Source organism: Corvus cornix, chromosome 1A (genome assembly GCF_000738735.6).
Source record: "Corvus cornix cornix isolate S_Up_H32 chromosome 1A, ASM73873v5, whole genome shotgun sequence".
NCBI classification, from domain to species: Eukaryota; Metazoa; Chordata; class Aves; order Passeriformes; family Corvidae; genus Corvus; species Corvus cornix.
In genome coordinates this window covers 52,681,814-52,703,720 of record NC_047057.1, presented here as the reverse complement: position 1 = coordinate 52,703,720, position 21,907 = coordinate 52,681,814, and the positions used below count along the sequence as shown (strand labels likewise).

The following is a 21,907-nucleotide window of genomic DNA, read 5'->3' as shown; positions in this document are numbered from 1 at the left end:
CTTCCTGGGCAGTCTGAGCCACACCTGAGATCTGTGTGAGCATGGGTTCCCTCAGGGTGGGATCTATCTGGGTAGAAACTTCTGCTTCCTCTGTCTCATAGTTCCCTAATCTGCTGCCTCCTGTACATCCCAGATGTTCCTGGACGCCAGGGTCCCACAGCTACGGCACTCCTCCCTCATCTTTAGCCTGAGCACTGCAAGGTATTGCTCCACAGTCCCCTTTTGCTTTCATTATGTGGCCACATGAAAAAATAATGGGGTTAGCCAAAGTGCCATAATTATCTTAATCTGCTAAGGCTGCCCTAGCCTTGCCTTTCTTGAGCATCACCCAGTCTGAACTCTGCCTTCGAGGTTAACTCTGCCCTACAGACTACACACACATCACTTCGGAGATAACTTGCAGAAGCACTTTGTGTGTCCAAAATGAGGTTAGAGCCAGGTTTGGCTGGAAGGTGGGTGTCCAATGCTGAGCCAGGGCTGGGCTTGGCAATGTGGTGTCTTACTGAGGCTTGTGAAAATGCATGGTCTGAGTGTTTTCCTCCAGAGGAAGTGGTGCGGCCACACAAAGCTTGAGATTTTTTGTCTATCTTGACCTGCTCTCAGCCTTTCTGTACAGACCTTACCATCTTGGGATAGTGGATCTTCAGGAACAGATCTGTGCAGACCGTTTCCTGAATCTCTCCTTTTCTGTACCCCAAATTATACTCCTCTTCTCAGAAAATACCCAATCCAACTGACGCACAATCAGTTTAGGCCTAATTTTGACCCACCCCAAAATAGTAAAGTCACACTGGGGTCTGCATTTCCTCATTATCCTCACACTGAAGTTCCCCAGATGCTGTCTTTAATTCATTGAATGTTCCTAAAACAGAGCCCAGGTCCTGGCTGCTTTGATCCTTGGTGCCCTGGGTCAGTCACCGTTTCCTGTGTCCAGCAAAAGATTTCAGACTGATGTGCAAGAAATGTGGATGTTTTTGCTATTTTCATGACATTTGGAACATCCTCACTCATGAGTCAGTGGGAATTCAGTGATTGGGCTGCTCTGTTGTGCATGAATGTTACATGTCAAGTCATTATTTGTCTTCTCTAAAAGAAAATATTTGTTCCTTGACAAACTGAGGCAGCCCTTTCCCCTTCCTTTCCTCTTTAGCACACTGGATTTTCAAAGCTCTCACTTTTGGAACATTCTATTTCCAGTCCCGAGAGAGACAAGGTGACGAGCTGTCCTTCCTGATAAAAACCTTGCAGTATTTTTACATTACAGAGTGGCTCTGTTTGGTTTGTGCTATATTTATACCAGGGAAAAAAAAGAAGCAGAGAAGTCTTTCCCATCCAGTAAGGGAGAAAATAACTCTGACCATATTATTATGAACAACAAGTTTTTCTTCTACAATGTAATAAATTCATCTAAGCCAGGATTTGTACTGGGAAGGTGTTTTCATAATTATGGGGCAGGAGGGGACAGGAGGTGACTCTTAAACGGACCTAATTCGAGAGGTCTAAAAATAAAGTAGGAGTAGCAAAAAAAAAAAAAATTGATATAAATATATGCAAAGTCACGTGAACAGATACTGGTTTTACTCTCTTTGTAGATATGGCAGTTGTTTCCTTCTCATGATCTGATCAGGAAGAGGTGAAGAGGCTCTTTGAGTGAATTTGCAGTACTGGGCTCTGTTCCTAGGGCACTTTAGGGTCATGTTAGCACACAAATGGCAAATACTAACACACGCAGAGCTTTATTCTTTTCCATGGGCTCTGGCATTATGAGATCCGGAGTCAGGAAGAAGTGTTATTCCTTTCTCACTGCAGTGCTCTCCCTGTTCAACAGAGACCCCCAATCACTTCTGGGGTAGGTAGGCTCAAACTGCACAATGCTTAAAAATGCCTTGACCTCTAAGGAACTGCTGGGTAGAAAACAGTTCTGTTCTGCACAAGGAAAGACATCTCCTCTCAGTGTCCATCCACGGTTTCCCTGGAAGAGTCCTTGAGTACTGTTGAGCCTGTAAGTCTGGGCAGCTTAAGTACAACATGAGAAAGGTCCTTCTCTGCTGACTCCATTGTAAACAGTTGTCTATGCAGTATTTCTACAGATATTTTATTTGTACCGATACTACACAGGGCCAGCAGCACAGAGAGCACTTGTTATGATCTTCCAGTGCCACTGAAATATGAAGTGACTCCAAATTTTGGAAGGAGGATAACGATGATCATGGGAGGGGCTGGAGGGGCATGTGTTCTGTTTTTAGATTAGAAGATTGTCTGTTCCTGGGTGAAGGCTATTACTGGTGTCTCTGTTCAAGTCAATAGAGGGGCTGTTGTTTGTGCATTTCTCAATGGAAATTTCAAAAGATGCCTTTTACTGCAAATTTGTTTTCTCCATCTCCATGTGCACCTCACACGCACACATCATTTGGCAAGAGCCCTTCTTTCACCAGTGGTATACTGCCACCCCTTTTGGTTCTGACCTTGAAAAATAGCTGTTCCTCTCCCAAGCTAAAGACAGTTGTGATGACCCACGCTTAAGGGGAAGGCAGTCAATAGAGCCTATTTTGTACAAGTCCTAATGTGGTTATTTTTCATTTTAGCTTTGAGGATTCTTTGTTCAGCCCTCTGATTAAAAAATGTGGTGAGTGAATTTTGTGAAAATTCTGTCAAAAAACCAATATGTGAAAATGAAAGTTATCATAATTATGCTCCTTCTAGCAATTATTGCAAAAAATTAAACACTCAGCACTTGCACTGCCAAGAACCTGATGAACATGAGTTAGCAGTAAGTATCAGGTAATCGTTATAATTCCTCTGGTCTGTAACACAGAGAAACTGAAGACAACTGTGAAATGACACAAATCTCCCTGCAAGCAGATGGTGGAGCTCTTCAGGAAAGAGGCATTTCTGCATCCAGACTTTTTCTGGCTCCTGGTCACTGCCTCAGACAAATAAAGAATAGCAGTGCCTGGACTTCCAATCTTTGCTCATTCTTTTAAGTGTTGGTGCCTCCCATTACATGTGATTTTATCATTAATAGCAAAAAAAAAAAGTAAGTACTTCCTTGAAAATTTCTGTTGTTAATAACTTTGTAACCCGAATGCTCACATCCTTTGAAGCACCAATTACAGGTACAAATACATGGCTTGCTATCTTGGCATCATTTGTTGCAGTAAGTACTATTTTAATACATGTGTACTTTGGCTAAGGTTATTTTATCCTTTGTTTCTCCAGTCACTGCTTTAATACAAAACATGACCTGATGCAGGTGCTTTATTAACATTTACTTTGTTGCATTCGTCAAACCAAAAGCAAACCTCTTTCTTTTCATATTATGTATATTTTATAGGCAAAGACCTGCTATTTCCTGCTATTATCTCTACTTCTGAAGACCAGTGCAAAGAAATAATTTAGCTCTCTGTAATCTCACTGGTTATTGCTTTTGCATTATGATGGTTAAAAACACCATAATGTCTCCTGGGAACTTCCCTCTTCTGCATTACTTTATCGTAGGCTTGATTTTTTTACCTGTAGGTGTTACTTTTCTAGTATACCCATAATTCTGCTTCACTGTATTTCTTCTGATATTTTCTGTGGTTTCTTTTGTCAGTCCCACTTGGGCTTGAACCCTACTGTTTCAAAAAAAGCAGGAAACAAATTCTTGTTACTTGTGTTTTAAACCAACTGATTTATTCTTTGTTTTATTTTATCTTTCTCTCTTTTCTTTTTGCTCTGTGCAATGAAATGCAGTGAGACTGAAGAAAGAAAATTTAATCAGTCTCAACTATCCTTCAGGCTGGATAAGCGCCCAAACTAAAACCATAAGGTCAACAGCCCTTGCTTCCTGTACCTTCCCCATCTACTGAACAGAGCAGTGTTGAAACTCAGTACCCAAATGCACATCCAGACTTTGCTAGTAGTCACTAATTTTATAATGGACTAAAGTAAACTTGGCCTCAGATCAATTCTTTCTTCTAAGATGCTGGCTGTTAGCCTATCTTTATCTGGAATGACTTCCTACATACCCTCCTTGTACCGCTGAGTACAATTGTGCCAGGAGTCTGAATAGAAACTCTCTTCCTCTGTAACTTGTAACAGCAAAAATCAACATAATTAAAGAATAAAATGGGAGGGAAAGTAAGAGGTGGAAGAAGATCTGGTGTGTGGTGCAGAAGACAATAGCTAAATGTTCTGCTGAGAGTTTTGTCTGGAAATGCTGTTAAGTTTGGAGTACTTTTCTCTGATTCTACCCTCATTTCTGCAGCCTCTAAGGGTCCTTGGTGCATGAGACACACGAATTACACCTGCATTACAGGTGAAATGGCAGAGCAGTCAGAGACACGCGGGCTTGCAGGGTCTCAGGGGAGAGGTTTTCCTCCTGGTTTGTCCTGGTTGGTTTTTGCTAATGAAATCCTTCCTAGGAACAAGTTAGTGGCTCCCTACAAGCACCTCTAGGCTGTCTGCATGCACTCTAATTCAATAACACCTCTGCCTGCTTAACATAGGCAGCACCAATATATTAACCAACATTTCCTGCTTATTTACATGTTTGTTCCTTGATGCTGAAAGCCAACTCCACCACTGGCACAGGGATCTGTGCCCACTTCCTCCCCAGCAGCTACCATCCAGACAGGGGAACATTGCAATCAAAGCAAGAAAGATTATTAGATCTTCCATGTGCAATCCAGCAAGCCAGAAAGGGCTTCTGTTTCCAGAGCACAAGCAAACAAACTGTACCAAGTTTAAATTTGGTGTAACTATATATATTTTTCAGGCAAAGTGTGAGGCCAGGAGAAGGTCTGTCTGCTCTAGGGAGGCACTGCAAGAGGCAGTTATCAGTATCAGTTACGAAGTTCATGTACCACTCAATTGGATTTAGAGATGATACCTCAGAATTTCATACGTCTGAGCAAATCAAGTTTTAGACAGATAGGGGATGCCTTTTGAAAAGATAGATGCAAGAAAGAGGAGACTCAAGTGCAGCAGGAATGTGCTGGTGATGCCTCACTGAAAGGGGAGCCCAGTCACCCCAAGAAACAGGGGCTGCTAATTCACTGGGGGAATAAACACCCCAGAGAGCCTGGGAAAAACAAACAGGTCCTGGGTAGTGAACTGTTTTTCAGGATTCCTTGGCAGGCAACCAGCCACTCTGCTTTGTAAGGTCTTGTTCTTCCTTGCAAGGAGGAAAAAAATAACTGAAGGGCTCCTGTTTTTTGAATAAGGTCATCATAATGCACTCCAGAAGCCCAGCGCCACAGCTCCTCATTGTGAGTGCTACGGGGTGTAGCTGCACTTTACAGGTGCTTGAATAAACAACACTACCACTTTCAGGAGAGGAGAAAATGTATAAAAGACAAGCCTAATGACTTCGGCCCAGCCAGCTTTCCCCCCACGCTTCACCAACCCCCCTTCCCGCATCCCAGACAGCCTCCAACCCAATACCACTGCCTGTCTCCAAGTGCGTGACAGCGGAAAAAGGCCTTTTCTCCCACAGGAACAGCCAGTGCGACCCAGATAGGTTGTGGGGAGGTTTAACCCCTTTGCTGGCTGGCCACATGCCATGTGTAATCACAGGAATGCTGTGCCACACATATATCTGTTTCCAGAGATATATATATATTTTCTTTTACTTACCTTCCCCATTCCAGCATGAGCATGTCCCAGCTTGACCACTACAGGAAAATTCGGAGTTGTGAGCTGAAAGAAAAAAGAAGGACTTTTTCATTAGTTATTTTTTCCAGCCACTGTTTTTGGAATAATTTTCTTTATTTAGTTGCTTTTATCCCCCTCCTGGATGCTGTAAACTGGAGAATAAAAAGGCCAAATAAAGTTTGTCTGGATGGAAGGGCAGTGAGCAAATAGCTCTTCACTGGGTCCCATATGATTGAAAATGGAGGCCTGGCAGAATTCCTCAGATCTGACCCACTTTTGCTGCGTGGTAGCAGTTTTCCCACCCTGTACATATGGATGTGTGTACACTCATATGCTTGTAAAACACAGTTGCGCATGCAAGCTTGAGTAAGTGAAACTTTCAGATGCTGAAAACATCTGAATGGCGAGAAAGACAAAGGTTGTTTGTTCTTTTCCACATGGACTGCTTTGGCCTTAATAGTGAGTGTACCCCTCCCATCAGTGGGGAGGGTGGGGGGACAAGGAGAGAAGGAAGTGGGGCCAACCCTTAGGTGCAACTCACAAAGTCCATCTATTCATAAAGCCTGTTCTTCTCTATTTTCAGGGGTGGGTATAGTGAATAAAAGAAAACAAAGAAGGGTTGGAATCAGCAATAAAAATAGAAAAGAAAGTCATATGTTCTCCCTGGCTTGTGTGGTGTTTCCATTGGGCAGGGTCCTGCCACCCAAGGCATACAAGGTCATCTTAGAGCACATGTGGGATTTTACTTGAAGAACTGCAAGTACCCTCTCTGCATTTTCTTCTCCAGTTTCATGTTCATGCAAGGATTCACTGAAGTGATGGGCTCAGAGCTGGGTGGCTGTACTGGTAGGAAGTGCACATGTTGGGAGTAACTAGGATATATGCACCACATCTCCCCCACGTACTGGTTGGTCCATTTCTACACCTCTGCTTGGCATCCCTGTGATCTTTATCTTGTCTTGCGCTCATGATTCTTGTGATCTAAATGCTATTTGTTCAGTATGTAACTAGTTATTTTTTATTCCATATTGCATTTCCTTTAAAGACACTTCTGTCTTTACTTAAGTGCCTGAAGCAATGAGCTCTATTCATTAAGCAGTTAACCTGGAGATCTGGCAAAGGGAGGCAGTTGAATTTGGATGGATAAATGGCTCTCCTATTTATTTGAGAATAGATAAACAACTTGTTCTTGTGCTAATTACCAATTGTCTGTATGGACAGGCAGGCACTACGCCCTAAAGATAGAATGGTGCTGCAGTCTCCATCTGTGGCAGCTCACTATAAATAACAAAATTTGTAATGAACACTGATATGTTTTGCTATTCAGATGCTTATATAAAGAAATGTCACAGGAGAGGGGAACAGTGAGTGCATCACGTCCTCAAGCAGCCTGTGTCACTTTCTTCAGGCAGAAAGCTGAAAGATCTTCGGACCGCAGAAGGGCACAATAAATTACAGTCCTGGCAGAGGCAGCGACCAGCACCACTGCTTCAGAAGAAGAGGCAGGAGACTGATAAGTGACCATCCTGAAGTCAAATGGTTAAGTATATGTCCAGGCACATGAGTTTGTGCTCTGTTTCACCTTTGCCTCTTTAATTCATTGTAAGAGCCTGAAATTTAATTTATGCTGGCATAAATGAATCATTTGGGGGACTGCACCTGAGGAGTACTGAAGATAGGGCTATGGATGCACCATGCCAGACCTTTAATGCCGGAAGATGAAAGGTAACCTAGTAGTTGGGGCACCCACCTGCTCAGGCTCTGGGAGATGTGGCTCGCTTCCCAGCTCTCTCATCCCTGCCCCATGCCCCCTGTTTAACCAAAGCGCTTGCAAGGCCCGGCCTCTGCTCCCTGTTTGGGAGCGGAGGCAGCAGCTGTTCCAATGGCGCAGGAAAAGCAAACTGTGTGCTGTGAGCCTGCCTGATACCCTGGCAAGGAGGCCACAGAAGTGTGCGGGATAGATAATGCTCTATCACCAGCTCAAAGCGGACCGAGGCAGGAAGCAATGTCTCTGCTGCCCTGTTTTTTGTTCTCTGCCTATGGTGTTGCTAAAGGGAGCCTGCTTGGGCATGGGGCCCGGGAGTGGGAAGCATCTGTTTTCCTGTATACATGCAAAGAAAGTTTGGGATCCAGTAAACAACCCAAGTTTACTGTTAGTCTGGAAAGTACCACCGGCAGTGACAACGTGCTGCGTAAACGTCTCCCTTTCTCTTCGCTTCGTGGAAACATGAGCTCAGCTTTCTTACTAAGGCTGGTCTCATCCCACGTAGGGGTGGCGAGCTGGTGTCAGAGCATGTTGGGGTCACACGTGGCTTGTCCTAGGCACAGTGCTTGGGGCTTGGGGTGAGACAGATCCAGACTGTGAACATGTGGTAGCTTCTCTGGGAAAGCTGTGGCTTCAGAGAAATGCTGGTGCGTGGTTAGCCAGGAATCTGCCTCTGCCACTGAAAACCCACCAAATTTCCGTGTACATGAACCTGCCTTATGGAGGAACCAACAAGAGAGTATGGCACACACACAGAGCTGCATTATATAAGGAGTTTATCTAGTGACAGTGGAGTGCCCTTAGCCTGTGCGGAAGTCAAGTGTAATCAAAAGCTCTCCATAGTGCACAGGACTAAAGCAATCAGCGTCCATAACCACCCGCTGGAAAGCCCTTGCTGATGCAGTGGAAGTGGTTGAACGCCACTCCAGTCAATGGGGGAACCTCCAGCTTCCACCAGAGTCTGGTTGGGACTCAAGTCCCACTTTTGTTGCTAATAAGGTGGCCAGCCAGCATACTTGGCAAGCACCCAGAGGGATAGGGAAGCCGAAAGAAGGGAGAATCTATCATACGTACAACTCTGATGCAATTCACACACAAATGTGGTGAGAAGTTCTGAGGGTGGCCAGAGCCACCACAAGGGCAGACCCCTGAGATGAGTATTTACACATACTGACTCATACATTTCCCGGAAAGGAAGATTATTATAATCACAGAATAGCACCACATTTTAATAAGAAAAGCATGTTTTTACTGAAATCATGCAAAGATATGTGTCTGTGTCTTTCTATGTGTTGCAAGGGCTCTTTTTTTCTCGGAAAAATAGTGAAAAACACTTTGATCATTTTAAAATGTGCATGAACTGTTGACAGGACTGTTATAGATGAGGTCTGCAAGTTTTGAGATGGGACTGTAGTGCTACAGCTAGCTCAGTGATCATATGCAGGGTGTTAGTTCATATTCATAACTCAACCCTTTGAATTAAAATCTTACAAATGTATTCCCAGAGGTTGTGACAAAGCCTTGAGATGCCAAGGTTTACATAAATGTCTAGACCTTGATGTATGTAGAGGCCTGTTAAGAGTCAAACAGCATTTTGAATCCTGAACTAGGAAACTCAACCAAGTCTTCTTTGGTAGTAGTGAAGGGAGCGTCATGAAGTTATTTCCAACTTAGAACACCGATGGCCCAAAGTGTACCATTTTAGCCCCTGATTTTCAGGGCTCTGCTCTGTGTGTAGTGTCACTGCAAAGACCACTTTTCAGTTTATCAGTTTTGGCACTGGTGTGTAAAACGACTGCTGGTATGCACACATTAGCCTTTATTTGAAAACATGTGGCTGTAAACTGTGACACTTTCCACTTTACCCTCTGCCCCTCCTTTCCAACAAATAATGAGGGCTTCAGCATTTCCTGTAAATTTATGAATGTTTTCTCTATTCTTTACTGGTGGAGCAGTAGAACAGAGTTGGATCTAAATTGATCCGAAGGGAGGAATCTTAGAAAGGCAGAGTTCAAAGCCAGGTTGGACAAGGCCTTGAGCAACCTGGTCTAGTGGGAGATGTCCCTGAACATGGCAGAGGGGGTGTAACTAGGTGATCTTTAAGGTCCCTTCCAACCCCTTAATATTTTATAGTTCTATGAAACCTGATCTAAACCATGAATACAATGCTTTTGACACTTTTGTTTCACTGAAACCCTCAATTGTCAATCAGCATGAGAGATGCTAAGTTTGTGATTTTGTGTACTGTCCTGTAGTCCATGAACAAAGCAGAACGTCGTTTTTGATTTCCTTCCGTTATGTTTAGTTTTGTGCATTAGTTCACATTATCTAGCTTGTTTTATACAATGAACTTTCAGTTTCTAGTATTATTCTCTCTTCTGCAAAACCCTTCTAATCAATGCTAAAATGAATAGCACAGGATGCAGTTACATCATGGATAATATTAGGAAGGATTTGAGGTGGAGGGAGATGGAGTCATTAAAACTTTGGTCTCTTGGCATCGGTATCGTATTACCATAGCATGCAGTGTTTTCAACCAGGCCAGAAAGCCCCATAGCACAAGGTATTGTACTTTTGGCTTCATCCTTCCCCCAGAAGTAATATTCTGAATTTTTCTTTTACACTCTAAACCTGATTTTAATGTTTATTTAGCTGCTTTTACTTGTATGACGACAAAGCCTGTTTTGGGTGGGTACCTAATGGATGATGGGAATGTTGTTCATGCACTTGAAAGCTAAATGTTGGAAGTAACGTGTGTGGCACTTCCCTGGTGTCAATTAAGTTGGAGGAGCAGTGAACATATAATTTCCTGTAAAAGCAAGCAAGCTGATTCAAACCTACAGGAAAACAATGATGTCATTATATGATGTCAATGTGTTTATGGAACTATCTTACTAAAAACTTGAGCTGAAGATCAGCATTGGTTGCTTGCCAGCCTTGCCAGGCATGGCCAGACCAGGGCTGCACGTGGTATGGATTCCTGTAAAACACACACCTGTGTATTGTTTACTGTATTGTAATTAGAGCACAATGAAGAAAGAATCATTATCTGAGGAAACAGGGCCTTGAGACAGCTTTCAAGTCAGCTCAAGTAAATCCTGAGGAGGAGTATGTATCTCCAGAGGTCTCAGGAAGAAGGAGGAGATAGGGGCTATGATGAGAAGAGCAATGAGATACTTGTGACAGGAGGAGTTCAATGACAGCTGGATCAAGACAGCATTGTACAGGTGGGACCCAAAGCAGTGAGGCAGTTGATGGATGAGATGGCAGCAGATGGTAAAAAAATATCCTTTGATTCTCCCATTGCTTTTAAAAAACACAACAAAAAATAAAATAAAAAAAAAAGAAACCCCAACAGCAGCATGACTTAATCCCCACATCCTCGAGTAAACAAACCACAAACCAATGTTTCAGGGCTCCTAACACTTGCTGTGGTTAGAATGGGTCATGGAAGTGAATAAAAAGGCGTAAGCACAATCCGGAACATTTTGTCATTGATTCCACCTCTAATGTTATGTAACTTCTTTATTTGAGACAGGATGTGTTTGGGTTCCCCTAGTGGAGAATAAGAGTGTAAGCATTTGATATTATTCTCATTCCTTTGGAGCTTCAAGTGTGAGAATGATATGAACATATCCAGACAAACAGATGCTCAGCAAAAAATCCCAAAATGCAGTATGTGTATGCACATGTGTATGCTTGTATTCTCACACATATCCAGCAGTCCTGGTCAATAAATCCCCATTACCACGTATCAAATCACGGGCAGGTTTTTTAAAGGTTCTATGACTACATAGAAAATTTCTATAATTCCTTAATGCATGATGTTCACTTAGCTATTTTGCAGTGGTGCCTTTAAGGAAGCTTCTTGTCTTTCCTTTTTTGCTAGGAGAGTGAATACATTCTCCCAACTCCTTATGTTGAGAAACTCTCCAAATATTTTTTATGGGATGCAGTGAAAGAGAAGAAGAAACTCTTGAGTTTCCTTTTCCCCCTGACCTGAATTGTCTGCCTTTTGCTATATTTTTCTCTAATTAGAAAATTCCATCCCCCATGTAAACACATTGCCAAGGAAGAGATGGTGAACACCAGTTGTTAACATGGTAGGGAACTCCCTAGGAATTTTATTTTGATGGGTTACTGATGGACATGGGGTTACATTTGGAAAAACTGTAGCATCTAAGCTATGGCAAAAGATATAAGAAAAAGACAGATGGAAAATAAAATGCTTTATGAATTTGTGCTGCAATCTTCAAAGCTATCACTCTTCCAAGAATCCCTGAGGTTCACAGGATACTGGCCAACAAACCTCTCTCCCCTTGGCAGGCTTGACCGTCCCTTTTTTGGGAAAACTCTGAATACTGATTTCAAAGTGGGCAGCATGGGGTTTCTTTGGAGAGAAAAGAACTTCCCTAAACTTCACAGAGGAGAACAACATTTTGGAACAAGTCTCACTGAAGCTAATAATTCCCCTGTTACTGCTGGTCTCTAATCTCACCACACAGTCTGCTGCAGGTGCTTTTCCATATGCACCAAAGGACAAGGTGCATACGGATCTCCCCCCAGCTTTTACACACAGTGAAGCCACATACCCTGACTGCAAAGCTGGGAGGCCCCCACATGACTCCAAGGGCTTACTTGTGATTTCCCAACCTTCTGTAGCACGTCTGAGAGCGGTGCAGTTATGTCAATGTAAAATAAGAAGCGGGTCCTGGGCTTATTAGTACATTCATTGAGAAATATCTGCCTGCCACAGAAATGGCTCCGAAGTTTTCTTGTAAACCTCACGCCGTTGTAACTGCCAGTGATCCCGTGCATATTTGGCTGGCATTGCCATGTCGGGTGCTGGCACCAGCAACGAGCCATGGATGCTGCCTGGTACAGGCAGTGGGATACTGGAACATTTGAAATACTCTCTGGGCTCCTGAAAGCTCTTGGGCAATGAATCACCGCCTCCTTCCTGCTTGCTATTCTTCAGCACTGAAAGCAATAGAAATAGCAGCACAGAGGACCAGGCAGTCACAGTTGGACTTCTTTGAAAGATCCATTTTTTATACTTTTTTAAAAGCACAGTTAATAATCTTGATTAAAGCCTCAGGAGGGACTTTGGACATAAAGAAGAATGAGGATTATGGGAAGCATCACAATGCAGCTGGCATCTCAGGCCACATCTATACTGGTAGATAGAACAATGACATGGCAAGGACACTGGCCCTGATTTGCCTATACTGTTAAATTGTTAGACCAATCTCTGGCATATTCTTTCTCAAGACGAATAAATAACCTTCTCCCAAACATCTCCCAAGCACAACATGGAACCAGCATAAGTCTGCAGCCATGCCTCACAGAACACTGGAGGCTAGGAGAGCTTGATAGCACGACTGTGGTTGGGCCATGACAGAGCTGCCAGAGAATGACCCTGGCACTGTATGGTTTGCCCCTGTTAATGTAGCCTCTCTGTCTCACTGGGTTGGGCAGGAGAGTAGTCCTTACCTTGCATTTTATCTTTGTATGCTCCCACACCAATGTTTCACTTTGGTTGTACAGAAAAATGGTCTACCTCGTGCAGCCAGATGTCATACCATTCCCATATGACAATTTCCACTGACTACCTTTTTTAGACTGAATTCACAGTGGGTCCTTTTTTGGCTTACAGCCACAGATACTTACACCACATTTCTTTTGCCCGCTGACCTGGAAAGTCAGGTATTGCCTCACATGAGAAATGTTTGAGCTATGGCTCATTTTGTTCTATTTTACAGCTAGATCATATTTTCAGCATTTTGAGCCCTTAGGCTCATGCAGGAATTCACACACTTTGCTAACGTGGCCTGGAGTGAAGCACACATCCCCTACTTTTTGTGTTCTGGGACATAAATGTGGGGAGTAAATCCTGTTCCATGAATTTACCTCCTCCGTGGGCTGCACATGCAATTAAACACTGGAAACAGCTCTTCCTAACCCCGAATTTGCTGTGGTATCTTTTGTAGGCACCTAGAGCAGGTGGGGGCCGGGTATGAGCTCTGTTCTTCCTACATCCTCATTCTTGTGCTTCACAGTTTCAAGCTTCTTTCTCCAGATAAAAATCTTCTGTGTTTATCCAGACTGATTTTTGGCTCATGTCAGAGACATTGAGGACATGAAAGGCAGCCATTGTATCCCATGTTTGAATTAGCTCTGTGTCTTTTGAGATTTCTTGGGAACTTTCAAATTACATGTTTTCAGTAGGAGCCAAAAACTGTAGGAAGGGCTGTATTTCACAATCTCTCCAAATTCAGCAGTTTCTTGGGAAAGAGAATGAGGTCCCAGGGGGCAAATTTTATATTTTGAAAGGTGGAAGTATCATGTTTCAATGATTCAGTGAATGAGCACTAATTAACTTCTTCCCCCCTCCCCAATCCAAATGGGACATGGAATGCTTTCAAACTGCAAAAGGGAAGTTTTTCTGACATGCACTTAATTTGTCCATGTTTCATTCTTGAGGATCTTTGAGATTTCAGTTTTGGCTTAGGTAAATATCCAAAACTTTGGAATCACTCAAGATCTGAGAAATATATTTTCCTGCCTAGGCTTCAAGGGCATGAGCTTAAAATGGCACCACTTGGGTATTTGTCTCCCTCTTGTGTCTCATTCCATGAGATAAGATACAATCCTGCTAAAGCCACTAGAGCTCCCAGTGAAGTGGAAGAAGCTGTAGGTGACCTGTGCTCCTAATTGTCTGCAAACTCAGTGCTGAGAGACAACCTAGTTTGATACTAGGACTAAAAAGCAGAAGGAAAATCAAGCAGGCTCCACACAGGACACAAGCAGAGTTATTTTCAGCTGGGCCTGGCTTCTGTTTACATCTTTCCCAGCTGTAACAAGGAAGGGGTTCCTGAAGTGAAACCATTCAGACGAAGACAGAAGAAACCACTGTGCGGATCAGCCTTTTTCATCTCACAACCACCACCTTGGCCAGCGGCATTTTTCCCCTGCTGAGCACACATTGATGTACCGCAGGCTGCAACAGCCAGGAATGGCAAGAAGCAGGAAGCAGAGAAATTCCTTTTGGAGTAACACATAGACCCTCTTCTTTACCTTGGGCAATCCTGGAGTGGCAAAGGATGCTGTGGTCTCTGTGAGCCCACTCCTTCTGTTTGTCTAGAGAGAAAGGGTGCATCCTTTACTGGAAAAAGAGGTGGAGACCTGAGCTGGTTTCATCTGTGAGGCAATACCTCCACTTCTCAGGGATAAATGAGACAAATGTTAGTGAGTTGGTCCACACCCAGTACAGGAAGGCATTTGTTTTTTTCCCAGATGAAGTGCTGAGGCTGTTGTGGGATCCAGGTAGGATTTTGGAATGTGGGCAGAAACCCACATGGATGTGCCCAAAAGAAGGGCATTGGGTTCAGCAGAGGAGCTCATGCCAGGCACTCTGGCTGGAGGTAGAACCAGGCACATTCAAAGTCTGAAACTAGTCTGGAAAGATGGGTTTCTTTTAAAACTTTTTTCTTTAATACAATTCTACCTCTTTTCTTCTCATCAAACTTCATGCCACTAAATTATTTTTCAGAACTAGTTGCTGAAGTCTTCTATTGTGGTCATGGCTTTAATTCTCATGGAGGTAGTGCCAGCACCTCAGTAATGCAGCAGCTGAACTTCTCTGCAGAGTTTCTGTGCTGCACAAACTGCTGCTATCAAAATACACAGACCAAATTTCAGGGGAGCAGGAGTGCCTTTTAAACAACAACAACAACAAACCTTTGCACAGACAAAGAAAAATGTTTGCTTTCTCAAAGAAGCTAAATAATACCTTAACTGTTTAGGCTTACATAAAAACTGTAAAGTTAAGTTAATGTGTAAAAAATTAGTTTCAAATGGGAAAAGCCAATTGGATTTTTCATTTTTTCTTGGTTTTTTTAAATTAAATTCTGAAATCAAAGGGAGTTTTGTATACAGTAATCCTTGCAGACTTCTCAACTGATTGGTTTTCATCCATCAGTTGTGGGTGGGACAATAATGGTAATATTCAAAACTTCCCATGCAGAGGTGGCTTGGCTAATTCCATGCTCAGAGAATGGCAGGTGTCCCTGCTATATATCTGTGCACTTTTGGACTTCAGTAGCAAGAATCTCTGATATTGGGCCTTGAGGACAGAGTACTATTTCATATGCATTTTGTAGACAGCCCTAATTAGTTAAATTAGTTTGTCTGCATCATAAATGTAAAGCAGTGCACACTGGATTTGTCTCTAATTGTGGCATTGCTCTGGTGATGGGTTGCAGACTTCTTTTTTTTTTTAACTTTCTCATTAGTACTTAGCTTAAGGCATTTGTGAGAAACCACAGCCTCCTAAAGCTCCCACTCCTGTCCTCTTAATTTTGACTCACAAGGTTTTAATGGATGAACAGAAGGCAAAGAAAGTCTTTGGTTCTCATACTATTCAGCAAACCTCCGGCTGGCACTGGCATTGTTTGGGAACCCTTGTGGGGATGAAAGCAAACTCTGTACAGATGTGGCCTCTTCTGAGACTGCCCTTTGAGGCCTGTTGAATCTCAGAACAAAAAGCACGTGAGGAGGGTGACTGGCAGGGGATTTCCATGGAGCGCTCCAAGTGAAGTTATTTTAAACTGATCCTGCACCACACAAGGCTAATGATAGTCCTTGGTGGAAGGGGTTCCCAAAAGCACAAACGCTGCTCTGATCCTTTGTATGGAGCGAATTTTTCCATAACCTCAGTGGGACACTGCGTGGAGATTCTCTGGGCTGATAGGCTCATGAAGCACATCATGATGCAGGCTGACCAGTCTGGAGCTGGAAAATGTAGGGCTGGATGAATGTGGCAAAAAAGCCACATGTAGATAGCCTATGCAGGGACAGTTTAGGTGTTTCTGTTCCCAGACCTTTCTGGGGAGGGAGCATGGGGTTGGCCTACATGGATCTGGCTGCTGCTGTGTATTTTTGGACCTTGGTCTCCACCTCTGAGAAGTTAATGGAGTGAAGCCATCTGGTTGGGTATCTCTGTGCCTGCTGTGAAGACACACTCACAGAGCGCTAACGACAAATCCTGTTCTTTCTTCCTAAACCCTCACACAGGGAGTTTATGAGGCATGATGTGTGAACCCTGCCCCACAGAAGGATTAACCAGCTCTCCGAAACTGGGAGTGGTGAATGGGATCCCTCCTGAAACAAATCCCACTATGAGTACAACCACTGATTAAATTGAGGCTTTGGAGGGTAAAACTGTAACCAGGGCAGGAAATGTGAGTGCATCCACCAATCCAGCTGTCTGACTTCATGCTGCTAATGCTGTCCTGAGCTCATCACTGTGGCAGCACGGCATCGCACACGTAAGGGCTGGAGTTAGAGCACTGAGGGCAACGGGAGTTAGCTCATTCATTTTGATGAGCCCATGCTTTCTTTTGCAATATCTGGTAAAGAATGTTTATCTCAAATTCCTCTCCTACCCTGAGGTATTTTCACTGTTTTATTGCTCAGTGATGTAACTTTTAAGCAATCCCTATGAGGATAGCCTTTCATGCCTAAAGTTGAGGCTGACTGAGAGTAGGGGGACAGCTGAGAGGCTGTGGCCATTCACCCAGCTTATGATGCAAGGTCCCAGGGGAACATGGACCAAAGCTGCCTCGAAGTGTCCCCGCAGCAGGGAGAAGCAAGCTTTTTCAGGAATTCGGAGCAGTGCTGGGAAAGCTCAGGGAGAGAGGGAAGCTGCTGACCCCTTCCTCCCTCTTGTCTCTTCCCACACATCTGTGAGGTCTCAGATGAGGTCATTAAGGAAAGGCCCTTAACTCTTAAACTCTTCCTTCTAGGATGGCACATGTCCGTGCCACACTGGCCTGGGACCACGGACCTCATTTGCCCCAAAGTTTCCAGGTTGCCAAGTAATGCCAGGAGACACGAATCTCTTCTATATGTGATTTCATTCTTTAATGCCATAAGCTAATTGCTTCTTTGGACCACAATATGTTCCAGCTGTCAGTCTTTATCTGTTTCTGGGTTTCTTCTGTCACTCTGGAGCATGGGCAATTTAGAAATGGTTCCCACATTTCCTCTTGTACTTCAAAAGAAACAAGAAAACAAAACACTCTCAGGCAAAATCTGCCTGCTCCTAACTGTACTTCTCCATGTGAGAGGATCTAAGATAAAATTCTCTCAAATATTACCTAACATTTGTTGATGAGGAACAGAGGTTCTTTGGTGATACTGCACACATAGAAGCCCAGACAGAACTGGGATAAGCTAAGCTGTGCAGGGTGTGACAAAGACAGTGTTAATCTTTAACGTGGTGAGACTACTTGCACAAGGTTATGAAGTCTGGCTTGGGACTGAGGGAGAATGAGGAGCCTTCGTCTGTAAAATTTGGTGTAAACTTTCTGTGTCCCCACCAAAAGATGACATTAATTATATTGAATTCACTTCTTTAGATCCACTGGGCTGGTTGAGAGGTGATTAGGTGGTACACAGGACTGCATAGAGAGCCAGAGATCAGATTTTCGGAGCTACAAGCAATCCATGTGAGAAGGGGATTAAACAGGTCCTTCTTCTCTAAGCACAGCCTTAAAACATTTCCCAACACCCAAGATTATTTTTAATGTGCTTTCAAGATATAAAGTAGTATATCAGTTTTAATATTTTTCAACTGCAAATATGTTACGAAGGGAAGAGAGGATGTATAAGGAGTTGCCCAGAGAGGTGGGTGAACTTGGCAGTGAAATTCAAAGCCGACCTTTTCAAGGTATTAATCATTGGCTAAGCTAACATCTGGCTTGTAACCTCAACAGGAGACAGGATGCTGAGTTTACGGAAAGAGTGAGCGGGAATTTTTCAGTGAATCAGGAGGAAGACAGAAATGGCTGTATGGAATAGGTGTGAATTGTTAGGGAGCTGCCTAAATGCGGTGAAGCAGAGGCTATTGGTTTTAATTAAAGGGGCTGTTTGCTTTAATTCAGTGTGAGTGTTGCAGGAGGCAGAAGCCCATGGACACCCTGATCCTTGGTTCCTACCACTCTCCTTTGCTTACAGCTTATTGACGGGAGCCAGCAACATGAAGAATTAAATGCCCAGGTGCAAACTGAACCAGCTCTGAACCTCAGTGACCTCTATTTCAGCCTCATTAGTTTGATCTGTCCTGGGAGTGTCAGCTGGTGACCAGAACTTTTCCCCCAAGCAATAGCCAGCAAGAGAGGTCTGTTGCATGTTCATGTCATTCATGACCATGGTGACTTGCATCACACAGCTTAAAATGCAGTTGGGCAAACATATCCAGCAATGAGGAGGGTAGATTTAAACTGTGCAGGAAATTTTGGTAAGGAATGGGGTTTATAGTGACTTCAGATGACATTAAAAATGATCAGTGCTACTGCTATTGCTCACCAGTTCCTCTCTGTGAACATGACCACAAAAGCCAGCAGAGAATGGATACTTTGGCCCTTTGGGTCGTGCTTGGGACAGGGCCTTTGCTTGCCAGGTTGGCTATGGGAAGTGTGTCATTTAGTGGAAGTCCATTTGGAGTGTGGGGCCAAAACCCAGCATGTGTTCTGGCAATAGTGCAAGGTTGGGACTCTTCTTTTCCCGTGAGATAGGAGCCCAAGCCCAGCTGGCCAGGCAGTCAAAGCACTGGCACTCTGAGCTCACATCGTGAACCTCATGTTAGATGTGTCTCAGTTACATTTGCAAAGAATGGTACTATATGTCAAGTGAAGAAAGGAATTTTAGTCAGGAGAAGTGTGCCAACACTGGGACTTTTTGCAGGTAGAAAGATCATAGGGCTGACCTGGCCTTTACACTGCTCAGGGAGACACAGGCAGCAAGAAGGGAGGAAGCCCCACAGATACCATGGCCTTTTTTGGGAGGTTTGTAGTGACTGCAGATGATGTTGAAAAGCAGTCTGTCAGAGTGCTGTCAGGTGATAAAAGAAAAGCATAATCCCATCATGCATTAGCTACTGCTCACCCTGTTTGCTGCAAATGTAGCCCGAGTTCCCAGATTTGGAGAAATAAGGGCTTAGGTCTAGGGTTCAATGGACTCGATCAGCTTGAGAAAATGACTCAGCTAAAGCCAGCACTGACTGAAAACAGAGGGCAGCTCCTCTGGTAGCTGCTGCTTCAGTGCTGCCAGCTTAGGGCTGAAGTTGTCAGTGCACTAGGCATTGTACAAAACCATAATGCAAACATCCAGGCAAAACACACCTGGTGAATAAACAGGAAAGCAAATGAGTGCAGGTGTAGTGGGAAGATGGTCAGCACAAATGAGTACACACCAAGTTGTGACAGAAAATCATCACTCTTCCTAACAGTTACCTGGCTAGATAGATCCCAGGGAAGTACAGGAGTAGATCCTCCTGGTATAAGCTATTCTGAGACTGATTATTTGACAGGTGGAGCTGTGAGAAACCATCAGAGTGAAGCAGGTCCTTCAGCCATTCACACGACACAGAGTTTTCCCAGGCGTGCCAGCCAAGTGTGCTCAAGCCACGGTTTCTGTCTTACCTAACCCACAGGCCTGGACCTGATCTGTAGTAAAACTTCTGATGAGATTTCACACACTCCTTAGCTTAGACGAAGTTTAAGGATGCAGTGAAAGAGCTAAGCTCTTCTTGAGGTTGAGTTCTTAACTTCCAGAGTAAAAGCCTGGGATTTGGAAACCTGAGATCAGCATATTTCCACTGATGAAAACTCAGTTTTGAGCATGATCTGACAGAGCTCTGAAATTGCCTGTCTGGGTGTGGTGGAAAGTATAGTTGTTTGCAAATCCATGCATTGGGAAGAACTTGCAGAGGTGTTTTTTCTTGGAGACAAGTTGACCTGTTATCAATAGATACGATTATAAATCAGGGTATACTATGCTAAATACTGTGCAAAACACACCCTGATTCAAGAATTTATAGTCAAAACAGAGAAGATGAAGGAGAATTATCTTCATTTGGGGAATGAAGAACTGAAACACTGGGAGATTAAGTGACTTGCCTTGAATCAAATAGGCAATCTGTGGCAGAGCCCAGAATAAAATCCAGATCCCACTGAAGCAACATAACTAGGAACATCCTTCCCATTGAATAGTTTAATTAACATAAATTAAGCATCAAGTTAACTCAACGTGTTTTTAATTTTACTTATGTACTTCAGAGAACACAATAATTGCATTTTATAATCTAAAAATAAACAAACACATATGTTTGTTAGAAAAACAACAGGCACACAGGAAAAATAATTCTTCCTTCTATTATATTTGGTGTGGAGTCCTTCATTAGGACTAAAATTATTATGTGAAGTGAAGGAAGAAGGCAAAGAACTCTCTCCTTCTGTGCTAGTTCTTCAGAATTAAAAATAACCCTTCTTTTAGGTCTGTGCTGAATGCCAGGGCTCTGTGTAAACAGAGAGTCAAACGACGGATTCTTTAAGCACAGATTCCATCAAATCCACCACATCCTCAGTCAGCTCAGTGATGTGCAGAGGGCAAGAGGCAGAACTGAGAATTTGCTAGCACCTTTGCAAGTGCATTTGAGAGGGTCCAAAGATGGAAAAGAGTCTGGAAAGCACCTGAGCCCTCCCATATGCTGAAAGGGAAGATAAGAGCAAAAGGGATACAATAGCAAATCCCAGTCAAGGGAAAGATGTCTTTTAAACTCAGCAACAAATCTCTCTAGTCTTTGAAGTCGGCTATGCCAGGCTTCATTCCCAGACAGCAGGGTGAGCATTCCTCTCTAAAATTAAGCCCCTGGCAATTACTTCCCCCAGGAATAGGCATGTACTGAGTGCAGGAAAGCTACACATGAGTGACAATAGGATTTAAAGAGCAAGAGAGACAGAAGAACTGATTTAGACCTCATGGGAACATTCACAGAGCCTTTTCTACATGCAAAACACTTGCATTGAATTAAGCTAAATCAATATAAGCCAGCTGGAAAGTGATCAATGGGGATGGCATTCCCAGGCACACAAGAGATGATTTTGCAGGGGCTGCCTACCAGCCTAGTGCCACGTAGCCCTGGCCAGCACAGATTCACTGGGAGGGTCAAAAGGCAGCAGCTCTTGTGGTAGCCACTCTTGCAATGCATGATGCAAGCACAGCCCATGTCTGCAGCTACACCCCTGCCAGCGCAAAGCCACATCACCACCCCTGTCAGGGAGCGCTGAGCCTGCGGCAACTGCCCCTGCGGATGGCGGGGGATCAGCTGGAGCCTGGTGCTGGGCTGGAAGGATCATGTTCCTCCTTGCCAGCCCAGAGCACGTGCCAAACAACTGCAAGCCTGCCCGTTGCATGTTTTGTGTGTAGATCAGCCTCCACTAACTTGGGCTCTCTTCTGCAACTCCTTTCCCACAGTCAAAGTGAAACTAGACAATTTGGCAGACCCCTGGCTTTTGTCTGCAGAGCTGAAAAGGCACAACACTCTCTTCCTGTGACATTGCTGCAAATATGACACAAACCCTGCTTTGATTTTCACTGGGGTGATTTTACAGGATTTTTTTGTCTGTGAGGAATGTCAGGAAAAGATGAGTAATATTTGAT

General features: G+C 43.7%; 1 protein-coding gene across 2 annotated transcripts in view; it reads right to left on the bottom strand.

Moving 5' to 3' along the window:
• The window catches only part of SYN3 (synapsin III), a 189,067-nt gene that overhangs the window by 30,861 nt on the left and 136,299 nt on the right, over window positions 1–21,907 (bottom strand). For both annotated transcript variants that reach the window (XM_010410495.4, XM_010410494.4), the window contains one exon: window positions 5,620–5,682. In XM_010410495.4, the coding sequence (XP_010408797.1) occupies window positions 5,620–5,682 (63 nt within the window). The remainder of the gene's footprint in view (window positions 1–5,619; window positions 5,683–21,907) is intronic.